We start from the raw sequence: 14360 nt of genomic DNA on the forward strand, positions 1-14360 counted from the left end.
TTGGTGTTTACCTTGCTCACTAAGTCGGGTGAGTGGACCTAAACTGTACCAGTGAATACGTTCTCCTTGCTCTCAATTCACTTTATATCACTCATGTACTCAGGTGTTTCCTTTATTTTGTGGTTATCTGTTGTTGCTTTTAGCATCTTTTTGCAGCCACTGGAAATTAGAATCAATGATGTTTCTTATATGCTGCCAGATGCATATGTCATAGCATCTGGCAGCCAGCAGAGGGACCATGTCGCCTGCTGAATATCTGTAGTCCTCAGTCTCAGTCTAGAACCCAGTCACCAGAAAGTTGAATGATTTCATTCTGAAGTTTTGATTAGTTGCTATAGGCCACCTTACTTGAGGTAATGATGCATGCTGATGTAATGCTGATGTTGAGGCAGTGTGAAGTTATGTAATAACTAGGGCAATGTAGTGTGTGGGGCGACGACTTCAACTGGAGCACCCATGTCAGCAAGCACCCGCTCTGCTGAGTTGTCCTTGAGCATGTCACTGAATCCCTGTGGAGAGGGGAAAGGGAAACAAAACTTTCCCTGCAGGAATCAATAAAGTATCACATTATTATTAACTGTGACCAACAGTATTTTATCATGATATTTTTTATTCTCAGTATGTCACCCACATTCCCAGTGTGTCATCGACACTCCTATTGTTGTTTCAGGCAGTATTTCCTGTCTCCACTCTTGCCCTGATATTACCCCATAAGAATAACTTTCAATTGCATCATCATGGTCATCATCAGCATGATCATCATCATGTTTAATCAATGATAGTCTTTTCCATTTGTAATTCTATTCAGTTTACCAAGCAGAAAATGAAACATGTAAAGCTGTGCAACAATACAAACCAACCAAGCAAACAAAACTCAAAATTGAATCTTCCATACTTATATCCTTGTGATTTTTGTGACTGTTTGTCTAAAATAGCACAGGGATACATATCGATTTTAATTACAGTTACTGAAACTCTATTGTAGTCCTGTTGTAAATCCTGTGTGTGTGTGTGTGTGTGTGTGTGTGTTCCATGTGCTCCAGTCCACAGTGGTGTGGTGAACGGCTTGTCTTTCCATCCCGCTGGTAACTTCCTCATTACCGCTTCCAACGATTCCACATTGAAGATACTGGACCTGGTAGAGGGCAAGCTACTCTATACACTGCATGGACACCAGGTAGACACACACACACGCACACAAATCACATGAATGCCATGTAAATATCTCTTACAGGCTTGTCTGTACTAGTTACATGGTCATAGACCATCTCTGTAGTCAGCGCTATTATTCCAGTCTTTATGTGTGTGTGTGTGTGGAGGGGCGGTGTAGGTGTGTATGTATGTGTGTGTTTGATATCTCTTTTGTGTGTGTGTGTGTGTGTGATTTTTCATAAGTGTATGTGTGTGTGTGATGCCTTTTGTATGTGGTGTATTTTAGTACTTGCCAGGCAAGCAGGCGGCCCACTCATGATGACTCATCCCAGGGTTGTTGGAAGGAAACAGGACTCTGTTTCTGCCTCCGTTCCTCTGGATCCTCTCCTCCTCTTCCTCCTCCTCTCTGTTTCCGTTCTGTCTTCTTCTCCTACTCTAGCACTCGTCTCTTTATGTCCTCCTGTCCGATTCTTGGGATGTCCTCTAGTATCGTCACCGTCATCATCCTCATCTTCTTCCTTGTCCTCCTCCTCCTTCTCCTCTCCTCTACCTTTTACCTCCTCTCTTTTTCCTACGTCTGATGTACTCGCATTTTGATTGGCTGGCTGGTTCGTTCACTGGTTGTTACTGGTTGTCTGAATGGCTGACTAACTCTATGTCTCTGTTTGACTGGCTGACCGACTGGCTAGTTGTGGAAATCAGGGCCAATACCACATGTGGTCTGTCTCTCTGTATATGAATCTGTCTGTCTTTCTGTGTCTCCTGTGTCTCTCTCTAGCCACTTGCCAGGAATCAACTTGTCTCTGTTAAGATAAAAAAAAACAACACTTTTCTTTCCCCCTCTTCACGCCTCCAGACCTGTCATCTCCTCCATAGCGTCTCTGTTGCTGTTTTTGTTCTTTTTGGCCCAGTTGTGACTCCGCCAATCTGTTGGTGCTGGGAACGCTCAGGGTGTTAATTGTCTCTACAGCCGCATAGCTAGAGATGGGAGAGACCCCCATCTGTTCACCGTGTGTGTGTAGGCCTATGTGTGTGCTTGCATGTTTTCTTCTGTGAATGTGTGTAAGCCTGTGTGCATTTATGTGACAACACATACAGTTGTGTGAGTGAGTTAGTGTGCGTGCGTGTGTGTGTGTGTGTGTGTGTGTGTGTGTGTATGCCCGCGCACTCTGAGGAAGTGTTGTTTTGCTTTTGGAACTGGCAAACGTGGCAACGCTTCAGGAAAACTCTACCTGAGTAGAATTGTGTTAATTTGCGTTAATTTGTTGTTTTTTTTACTTTTTGCTCCTCTGACATCTACCCTTTCAAGTGTGCCACAAAACTTTTTATTAAGCGAGTCAACTAAGTAGAAAAACTGAAGAACAAAACTTGACACTTAAATCCAAACTTGTGTCAAGATTTTTGCCAAGCTGAGTTGCCTAGGTTAGACACTTATGCAGCATTCAGATGGATTCAGGTAGACGGCAAACTGGACGTCATTTTAGTGGACGAGAGCGGGGCGGCAAACGATACCGCCAACGGTAACAGTAGTCGTCGTCCGCGATGGAATTTATAACCGGATGTTACGCAGCTTAGGGCTGGCCGATATATCGTATAATATCGGTATCGTGATGTGAGACTAGATATCGTCTGGGATCTTGGTTATCGTAATATTGTGAGATAAGTTAAATGTTACTCTTCCTGGTCTTCAAGGCTGTGCTACAGTAAAGTGATACAAGTATTACTTATCAGCCTGAGTAAAATCAACAATGATTGCCTTAACCTGCTCATCATATCCATATTACTATTACTGATTACACATTGCTGTTTACAAATGATCATTACTAATTTTCTGATTTTTCTTGTGTGTAAATATCTTATGAAAGCATGAATACTCATTCCCCCAAATTATCATCACATTATCGATATCAAGGTATTAGGTCTAAAATTTTGTCAATATTGCCCAGCCCTAACCCCTTGCACAGGGGGAAAACATGGCAGAAATCGATAATGATATTGCCTCTTTTTCTCCTTTCACTGTCCATGTTGAATGACCACGCTTTGGAGGGAATTTTACATTTTCAAGGGAATTTACATTAATGTTTGCAATATAATATTAATACTAAGCTGCATTTTTTTAGCTACATGCATTGCTAGAATTATTACATAAAAAAAGTCACAAAATAATTGTTTTGAAAATATTTTGTTTCATTCGTTGTTGTTGTTTGTCGTCCTGCTGTTCCGTTGGTGGCCGTTTGTTTTTCCCGTGCTTTGTTCCTGTCCATCGTCTACTGTCTACCTAGCCTACAACAGAGGATGTCAAACCTTTTCAGCCCAGGACCCCAATTCATTAATTTAAATCTCTCCTTGGAACTCAGGCTAATGAAAACATGCTATGTTAACGTGTCCTTTTGTTAAGTTGGGCCAGCAACCAAATATGGGTCCCAACTCACAGAAAAGCTTATCTGCAGTATGCAAGTTGAAGTTAACTAAACCTATTTAAAATTGTTATTAGGTGCATATTTGAAAGAAATAAAGGTGCACTGCACAATATAAAACCAATGCAAACATGGATTTGTTTTTGTTAGTTGTTATTTTATGGAGAGGACCATGTGGGGTCTGTCTGGTTTCTGCATCCCCTGTTCATTTATCAACACATAAAATGTGCCAGTTAGGTTCACGGCCGTGTGTGTGTGTGTGTGTGTGTGTGTGTGTGTCTCCGTGTCTGTGTGTCTGTCTGTGTGTGTCTGCCCATGGTCAGTGCCAGCCTGGCAGCGGGCATTAGTCAGAGCAGAGACAGAACATGCTGTCTGTCAGGCCGTCGCGTTGCCATAGTGATGCCGTCTGCTTCACCCAGGTGCTTCTGGGAAACCATTCCTCACCCAAACCAGCCTGTCTGGGTGCCAGCCGAGGCACACAGCTCTCTTTTATCCCAACAGCCTCCCTGTCCATTGCTCTTCCCTTCTTTTGTTTGTTCTCTTCTCCATGCTCTCTGTCAACACAATCAGAGGGCTGAGGCTGTAATTGTTGACCCCATTCCGCATTGTGCGAAAGAGAAAAGAATAAACCAAGAGGGAGTGATTTAGAACCAAGATCCAGCTTGGTGCTTAAGACCCCCCCGGGGCCGGTGTGCTTATCTTGGGTTCCTGACATGATTTAAAGAAGAGGTTCTTAAACTCTATGAGTCATAGACCCAAAAGAGTACTTAACTCTCTTGTCTTAACACCTAGTCTTATTAAAGACAATGATCCCTAGATTATGAAACTGGTGTATTTCTGATACACACTAGGGCTGGGCGGTAACCGTTATATTGGCATGACTTATCTTAATGGTATGCATTTTCAGTTATAACGATATTTGTAGGTCATGATATCTGTAAAAATGAAATACAAATTATTGCATAAACTGTAAACCGGTATATAATCTAGCAAACAATTTTAGGAATTGCTCTGTGCTTGCCATAGTTTCTGGCCTGAGCGGACAGTGTCACGTAGCTACAAAACAAACTAACTATCATCTGCTATGGATGGTGAAGAAGCTAACACTGAACAAAGCGCTTGTCAAGAGGAAGTTTTAGTGCCAAAAAGAAATGCTACATCAGTCATATGGTCTTGGTTTGGATTCAAAGAGAGTGACATAGACCGAAATGAGATGATTTGTAAACTCTGCAAAATGTGGTAACACCACCAACCTTTTTACACATCTGAAGAACAGCCATGCTAGTGACTACATCGAGTGCCTTAAAAGAAGCTTCAAAACAAGATGCAACATCCAAATCACCAGAGTTAAGCCAGAGCCCAATCGCTCAGTTTTTGCAATGTGCAGCGCTTATATTAGGAAAAATGTAGGCCCCTTTGAGCCCTGCATAAGGGAAATGCAGTGTGCGCTCCTACACCAGACAGTACGGTGGAAGTCAAACAAGCATCTACCAACTTGAGGCTGGTGCGTTGTACCGGCTACCAGGAAGTAGCTCAGTGATTTTCTAACTTTAGTGGCTAAGTCGATGTATTAATTAAATATTTTGGCCAGTGATTCCCTTAGTTAAAACAACACTGTGCTACCCTCCACCCAAGCACCAAGAAATCGTTAGCGCAGTTGTTAGTAAATGGCCAATATCAGTCTGATATTTTGGCAGACGAATATATCGGTCTAGCCCTTATTTTTAGTAGACATGCATTTGTTTTTAGTGGTCATGAACCACAAAGGTAGAGAACAGCTAAGTTAGAGATTAAGTTCATTGACTGACTGTACTAACCATACATGCTTGTGCTTCTGTGTCAGAGCTGTGACTCGGTGTGAGTCAACATGAACATACACACACACACACACACACTTCCTGGCTGTATCTGAAGGCCTTAAGTAGTACTGTTTGATGGCTCTCATTCCCCCCTGCTGATGGGTCACATTACATTACAATCACATAATCATAGACCATCTGAAGTATTTGGTCCTTTTATGCTGGTTTACATTGCAGTTGCTAGGTAGTCCACATGTGACAAGTTCCTAAGTAAGAAATCAAGAGAATTTTGTAAGAGATAAGACTAATCTTAAGAGAATATTGGGGAATTGCTCTTAAGAACTTAAGAACTTCTTAAAATGTCTTCTTCTCTAACTTCTTATGATCTATTGAAAAAGCACTTATGTGAATCTGGCCCCAGGTCGGTGGGTGAGGGGGAGTTGGCAACTCCTGTCATCCCTTGCCACTCTGTTCTTTCGCCACAGTCCTGTCAGTTTTTCCTGTGGAGTTATTTGTAGACATGGAGGGTGGGGGGTAACTTTGTATCTGAGACCCAGGCTCGCTCCTGGGCCCGGTCCAAGATCAGTTTCAGCTGGTCTTCCAGTTTAAGAGTGGCTCTTTTTTTGGCTTTTTATCCAAAAGAATGTAAAAGAAACAGGAAAGATTGTTCAAGTTGTTTTACTCTTTGTCAGCATGGCTCCCAAACTGATGAAACTTGACTTTTGCCCTTGGATCCAGGTTCATTAAAGCAATGCTAGAGCTCTTGTCATGTTGGGGACCAAGAGAAACAAGGCTCTCCCGATCCAATTTTTGTCCTGGTGTGTAATTTAAGCAAGGGTTATAAGCCTGAGTTAAGCCTGTTAAGACAATTTCACTAGTTACATTGACTGTTATGGGCCTCTGATATTGCTGTTTCTGTCTTGTTTACAGCTCTCAATACTGCCCAGTGTATTTTTCATTAATAGCCCATTTGCCCTTCATAGTGCTCATTGGTATTTATTTTGTCTTTCTCTCTTTCTTTCTCTCTTTGTCTCCCCTTCTTTCCATCTCCCCATCCCTCGCTCCAGGGTCCAGCGACCTGTGTGGCCTTCTCCAGGACAGGGGAACACTTTGCCTCTGGAGGTTCTGATGAGCAGGTGATGACAGCACTTCTTATTGATCGAAAAAAAGGGGAACCAGATATAGCCTATAGTGTGGGTCACTGGTGTCTCAGTAGGCTAAGGTGTATATTATACACCTTCTTTCTAGCTTTGCAGAGACTTTTTTTTTTTTTTTACAATTCTGAAGGGTATTTTTTGACAGTTTATGATGCAAGAATCATAAAAAAGAATCAAGATTTTGTACCCTTCAGAATGCTAGTAACCTGATTTGAACGATTTCTTCTTCAGGTGATACAGCATCTTTCAAAACATAGGCACATTGGCATTACTACATTGTCTTTGGTTGGAAAGCTTTGAACAAGCAGCAATTGTATTCACCCTACAGGTAATGGTGTGGAAGAGCAACTTGGACAGTGGCGAGAGTGGCAATGATGTCAGACTGCAGCGTAATACTACTTCCAGCCTGCAGGGGCCCTCAGCCAGCTCGACAGCTCACCTCCCCTTTGGGTCGCATGCCTCCTTGCTCCGCAGCCAGGTAACTGAACCAACCACAGCATACAGAACTGATCATCACGTTTGTTGATTCCCTATAGGGTACTAATTCATATCCAGCTGCTCATGCATCCCCATTGCCCCATTACACAGATCTCTATTTGCCCCATCTCAGAAACAAACACATACACACCAATCACATACCACATATCCTTACCTTTTCCTCACACACATCCTCACACATGCACACATACCTATTGCTCTCAATTCAGTTCACACAAACACACAAACACACACACACACACACACACACACACACACACACACACTGCATCACCAACCCATGGAAACCCTGGAATGTGTTGAACGCCAATCAAAATATCTAGCAACTTCCATATCAGGCCTCTGGAATGGTTCTGATAGTTCAAATGTTTTCCTCTCCTTTTTACTTAAACCTATAAAATACCACTTTAATACACCTACACCAGCAAAGTGGAATGACTAAGCCAGGTCTGCTCAAATGGTCTAGTGGTTAGAGAGACCGTCTCACAAAGGTCACGGGTTCGATTACCCCACATCAACCGATGCAGGTCCATCAACAGCCATATGTCCATTAGAAAGGTACCGAACTACTCCTCGCGGTCCGTGTACGTTCAGGCAGTTCGTTTTTTTGTTTGAAACCAAAAACAAAAAAAACGGAAATACCATGGTTTTTTCGTTTTTTCGTTTTAAACCAAAAACGGAAAAACTGAGCCATGTTTTGTTTTTTTGTTGTCATAATCAAAAAACGAAAAACAAGAAAACCAAATTCAAAAAACAGTCCAATTTTGTTTTTTGCAAATTCCCTTTTTCATTTTTCATTTTTGAATTGAAGAATGAAGAAAGGCAGACAGGTGACACGGGAGTAAAAGTAAATATATCAAAATAAAAGCCACGAGGATAGAGTGGCCATTCTATAAAAGTTTAACATTATGCAAGCACAGGACGTTAGAAGATAAATAAAGTGTGTGATATATTATTTAGTTGCGTGAATTACAGTTTTTTTTCGATTGCTAACATGCATTGGTCAAAACTGAAGTCACATTGTCAAAACTCTTCACACAGTCAGCGAAACAGAAGTCTATGTCGACCAAACTGAATCATTTTTCATTGCTTTCACACAAAATGCATTCAATGACCACATTTTCCAAAATCCATGAACTCTTTTCTCATTCATACTCCACCACCTGCAAAACAATATATATTTGCAGCACATTTTTCAAATGCTAACACACTGTTTTCAAAACTGTTAAAAACACATTCAAAACAGAATGATGGCAAATTTCATGCATTTCTGCAGTAACCATATTTCAATATGGTATATATACTGTGTGTGTGTATATATATATATGTATATATACATACATATATATATATATATATATATATATATATATATATACTGCATTGTATAGGGCAACAGCTAACTGTTGCCCTATACAATGCAGCTGTCTGGTACAACATAGAAAAATGAGTCTGTACCATAAGACATTTGAACATCAAAGGGCTTAAAGTGTCTCAAGTCATGAGGTGTAACAACTGAAACATTATGCTCTTGGTCAAGAACATGGATGAAAGCATGACAGCATGAAAATGCTCTACAAATGTAGTCTCCATTTCTGATACCAAAAAATTGACTTAATTTCTCAGAAAGATGCAAATAATCTTATTGAACACTGGTATCTCATGAACAAAATCTGTTCAAACAACAAGACCTGTGTGATATTCAATACCATTATGTTTGACCCAAGTTGTGAGACTTATTTCACAATTTGAAAATGCTCTGAAATCAAATCACCATTTTCAACATCAGTCAGTATTTTCAGTTTGACAGGCCCAGACTCAATACCTTTGGCAGACAGTGATTCCCAATGATAGGCAATAGCTATTTGGTGTTTCTTCACAAGGGACTTGGTTATGTTCTTGAAGTTTTTTATGCTGGACTTAAAGAATTTGTGTTTGGCTTCATACCTCATACTCCAAACATGCTAGAGGACCAATTACTAAAGGACCAATTTGGCGTATACACTCAGGATAATGGATCATGAAGTGATGTTTTGGGATCAAATTATTTTGAGGATACAAATCTGTAAATAACCTGTGATGCTCTTCAATAAGATGTTTTAAAAATACAGTCACGGGGGGGGGGGGGGGGGGGGGGGGGGGGGGCTGTGAGGGAGAAAAGATAGGTTAAAAGACAATAGCAAATATACACAACAATACAAACATTTAGCAATATATGTTTGTGTGTTGGACAATTCTTTTTATCCATGAAGCCATAGTTGAATGCACGTTGGAGTATGTTTTCATTAGAAATAAATTTCTTATTCAAATATTCAAACAACAACTTAGTTTCATACTGTGCTACGCCTTCTAAGATATCATGCATGATGTCGAACACAAAGTTATCTGATACATTGAAGTATGACAGGAATTGAGTATACTATTGCGTTTGATCCCAAAACAAGAATTTTCCCTTGGATTTTCAACAAGATAACTATAATGCTGCTCATTGGTTAATTTGGTGCGTAACATCACACGTGGGTCATTTTCGCTTCCAAGCTTATGAATGTCTTGTTTTGACCGTAATGGATTTGATGTTTCAAAGTCATCATAAAAAACTTGAATTTGCAAAGCATTTTTTGATTTTGAATACAATGGGTGATGTCTGTAGTATTTTCCATCACAGAAATCCTGGTATAAGTCACCTAGAGCAGTAGATTTATTAATTTGACAACCCACTTCAACAAATCCTATGAAAATACATGGACAAGTCTCGTCCATGTAGCCGGTGCCCAATGAAGCCATGTCCCAGCAGCCATAGAAATCCATTGTATTAAAAAACAATTAAAAACACGTCAAAGAGCCATGCTGTTGCTCTGGGCAGCATATTTCATCATCGCGATGCACCAGGCCAGCCGACTTGTTCCTCAAACAACTTAATAAGCCGGCAGTAAACACGTTTGCGATCTCAGGAAAGTAGTTCCGTAGCACCAAATATAGTCCCCGGCGTAATGAAGAATTTGTTCCCATTTGAATTTGATTTGGTAATAACTACAACAGTCTGACTTTTCGTGGTAACCGTTAGCGATTTTTAAAATTGAAACTATGTCTTTGTGAGCTGTATTTCAAGGTTTTTAGCTTACAGTTGGAGCCAATGACTTCCGGGTTGACGGCTAAAAACGGTACGTGGGAAGTCAGAAAGTAAAGGAAGTAGAGCAAACGCATTGTTGATTTTGTCATTTTCATAGGATTTGTTGACGGTAAGCAATGCATTAAAAAACCCCAGCCTTATCCTTTAAACAAAAATTAGACAAAAGATAGTATTTCAACCAGAATTGTGAATTTAACCAACTGGAGAGAGAGACCGTCTCTGAGTTCTGACTCAAAAATCCCTGAGGGCTTTAATCAATAGTTCAAAAAGAATATCCATTTAGGTAATGTTGCCAGGCAACAAAGACACTTGGACAAATTGATCCCTTTAATTCAGTCAAGCTAATATTCTGGTCAGCGTCATCAGTTAAGAACCATCGTCTGGATTGGTTTTGTATCTCTTTTTGGTGGCGAGACCAGATCTTTTCCTGGTTTTTCCAGGTATTGTTGCTGCTACAGTGTAAGATGCTGTAAGCAATACAGATATATGTGGTACTACATGGTAGCCATCATAAATGCTGTCTGTGGTACTGTGCAATTACACAGTAGAGATGCAGCTGTGATATGATCCATTGCTGTTTAGATCACTGCTGAACCCGGTCCTGCTTTAGCCTGGGAACACACACACAAACACACACATGCTCCTACACATGAACATACACATTCATACACGTGAACACACAAATGTACACACACGTACACACACGCACACGAGTGGCACACAAATAGACGTACAGAAACGCACATATACACACACACTCCTCAGAGTGTTTGGTACCGCTGTTGCGGCTGGCTTATTTCCTCTGTGGACATCCTTCCTTTGAAGTGTGCAACGTGGCCCAAAGGTACGCTCATATCTCACATGCAGGGCGGCTCACAGGAAGAGAAATACCCACTCATTCCTGCTTCTAACCTTTCTTATGGAGATGGAGTTTTTTCCTCTTTCAGGACTTACTGAGAATAATATTTTAAGATTCCACTGTCCACATGAAATGGTAACCTGAGCGCTGTTCCTTTAACATGAAGGAGATATAAGTGTGAGTTGTATAGATATACTGTATATGTGAGGTAGAAAGCTCCTGATGTCATGTTCCTCACATGTTCAACACAATACGTTCATGTTATTATTCACAATGCCATTGCAGTAGTCTTGACACTGCAACATTGTGATTTATTGTTTGATTTTCTTTCATTTGACAACTAAAAGGTTTTAATAATGTCCTGTAAGTCAATAAAATGCCAAAATCAGTTATACAGTTATATAAAAACAACCTCATGATATTCAGATGGAAATCAGGCCTTCCAGACTTTTAAGCCCATTTTGAAGGAGCATTTCCTCTATTTTCTGGACCATAATTTGATAGAACACCATTATGTGATTTTTTTTCACTTAGACTCTATACTTATACTGATCCCACCCCACCCCTTCTGACTGCTGTGTACAGCTGCCCAAAAGAACATTTTAGCTACTCTGACTGTTTGCAGCCACCCTTTGTAGGCCAGTTCAACAATTATGATAACAATGATGACAATCAATCTTGATATTGTGATTTCTTGAACTTGGGTTCCAGGAAAGGACTTTTTTTTTTTTTTTTTTTCGTATCTCAAGCTTAAACAGTTTATCAAACCCAGTATTCAATTTTAAAGATGGGTGTGCTTGTTTATTATAAGGTGGAGCGTAAGAGTGTAAGAGCACTGGATATACCTACTCTACTTGACTGCTGGGAGAGTACAGATGAGACACACAAGGTTAGATGAAATAGTCAAGGGCTATATTTTTTATATACAGTACATGTATATTTTCAGTGAAATCTATCTCACAGAGCATGTCTTGGCAACAGGAACATAAATGACAAGTGCTTTGATTCATACAACGCTTTACAAAGCAGACCTATCTGTTAGCTGGAAAAAACTAGAAAAAAAAAATGTACTTCTTCCATCTGTACCAGTCTCACCTTGACAGGGCACTACTGGCTGACTACAATTTACCCAGGAATTTCAAGGGAGAGTTTTTCGACCTCTGGCTTTTTTTTTTTTTTTTTAGTATCTCTACAAAGCCAGTCCTAAGGACCAATGCCAGATGATGCACCATCTTAGATAACCGGTCCATTTTTGTTCCAGGCAGAAATAGCCGATCAAACAAAGACTGGAATGGCACTCCAAATCTTGTCCTCAAGGAGCTGCATCTCTGAGATTTATTATATTTCAATATAGGGTGAAATAGGCATGTGATTGTGACTCAATACACAACACTTCAGTTCTCTTTCCAGCTTTCCATCTCTTACTATTACTTTCCTTATTGCTGTATCTATCACCCTTTTTGCCTTCCCTGGAAATCCCTGGAAGAAGCATGAGAAAGAAAACAGGAGGAGTAATGGCATGGGATGGAGGCACAGAGTGTGAAACATGGAAGAGACAGAAAGGAGCAAACCAAAAACAGATTGGGAGACAGAGTACATGAGAGAGATAAATGATGAGAAACAAACCGAAAGAGAGAGAGAGGGATATAGAGGAGAGCGGCCATTAGTGATGTTTAAATATTAAAAGGCCTTGTCAGATGTCTCATACACACACACACACACACACACACACAGGACAGGCCGTCACAGGCAGGGGCACCTCAGGGCATGGTTTGGATTTCAGCCCTTTGACTGCTGCAGTGTTACTTACATCAACAAGGGCACAGCCAAGGTCCTCACACACATGCACATACACACACATGCCATGCCAAAGTCCTGACATCCCCTGGGGATTCATTTTGGCTCTGACCAGTATGTGACCTCACTCCACCTGAGTGTCTGCTTTCTCTGATCGATTGCTCTGCTAGAGCAACAGATCCTCAGTGATGCTGCCTCGCGTTTATATTTTATTGGCTAGCTGGAAGAGCAGAACTCGCAATAAATAAATGTCAGTAGCAGGTGGGCTGTCCCACTGGACATGGTTTGGATATTAAACTAGAATAATAACCGGTACAAGTCATAATAACGAGTCCAACTCGCTTAAAGGCCATATTACATGGGGCACCATTTTGAAGCAATGTAGATACGCAGTGGTGAATTGATCTGCATAAAATATAATTGTAAGGAACAAACATATATTTCTGTAGAATGTGTATCAATTGCAAACAGCTCAAGAGTCATGCTTGTGATCTGCTTCATCTTTTTTTTTTTTACTGGTGGCTTAAGGGGAGAATTCACATGGACTGTCTTATCTAACTGGCTAGCTTAAAGTCCTCCTATAATGGGAAGCACATTAAGTTTTTAGTCAGTTTCTTTCAAACCTGTAAGCAAGCAATGATTATGTAGTACCATTGTTATTTAATTACACAGGACTCAGTTTTCCCCCAAATGTTTCCAAAACAACAAACCGCAGAATAAGATGTAGGTCTATAGATCCTTTAATCCTTTAATAGATCCTTTGTAGATCCTACCTCGGTCAAAACCGGCAGATAAACAAGGCTGAAACCTAGAAAAAGGAAAAACTTTACCTCAGTCCACTAATATGGGAAAAATGTTTTGGAACTACTGTTTTAACCTCTGGCCGTTTCTTATATTAGGGTGATTATTTCTTGCATCTCCTTAACATTGTCTTGAACGGTGTCAGGGCATGGCTTTTAACAGCTTTTAACACCTGTTTTCTTAATGCCAACCGTAGACCCTGTCGCCCTCCTTTTCTCTTTCTCTGTCTGTCTCTGTCACTGTCTGCCTCTCTTTCGCTGCCATGATACAGAATTGTAAATGGTTTTTAATAGCTCTTTCAGTCGACAGGCATTATTACAGACGTGCCTCAGAGGGTGATTAGGAAATGGGCAGCTGGACCATGTGAAGAGAAATGATGAGCACTCTGTATGAAACCTATTCTCTTCTTCTGAGAACTGCTGTTCTTGTGTAAGCCCGATGAACCCTCTCATTTGGAAATATGGCTTTTAAAGATAGCTGTCTGATGCTGTAGGGGGCTGATGGAAGAGAAGCAGTTCACACATTTGATTAATTAAGAGATGGGGTACAAAACAGTTCAACTAAGAGCTCTCTCTTCTGAGCTAAAAAAGGAGATGCATTGGCAAGACACTACATGTTTGGGTATAACTTGAGATCGATCAGCTGTTGAGATTGATCAATATTTAACTTGATTTTCACTATAAAGGCCCCATTGTCTGAACCTAGTCCTCTAAAGTTCTCACAAGTAGACCAACTTGTGTCCTAGATTTC

At 40.5% G+C, this 14360-nt stretch overlaps 1 protein-coding gene across 1 annotated transcript in view; it reads left to right on the forward strand.

The window, feature by feature from the left end:
• The window catches only part of poc1a (POC1 centriolar protein A), a 45956-nt gene that overhangs the window by 6758 nt on the left and 24838 nt on the right, over positions 1-14360 (forward strand). Inside the window, exons 7-9 of the mRNA XM_071544559.1 lie at positions 1044-1177; positions 6436-6504; positions 6854-7003. Coding sequence (XP_071400660.1) covers positions 1044-1177; positions 6436-6504; positions 6854-7003 — 353 coding nt within the window. The remainder of the gene's footprint in view (positions 1-1043; positions 1178-6435; positions 6505-6853; positions 7004-14360) is intronic.

Source organism: Centroberyx affinis, unplaced genomic scaffold (assembly GCF_046629955.1).
Source record: "Centroberyx affinis isolate AG114_WGS23_722 - 3 ecotype Tasmania unplaced genomic scaffold, CSIRO-AGI_Caff_v1 ptg004599l_1, whole genome shotgun sequence".
Classification (NCBI taxonomy): Eukaryota; Metazoa; Chordata; class Actinopteri; order Beryciformes; family Berycidae; genus Centroberyx; species Centroberyx affinis.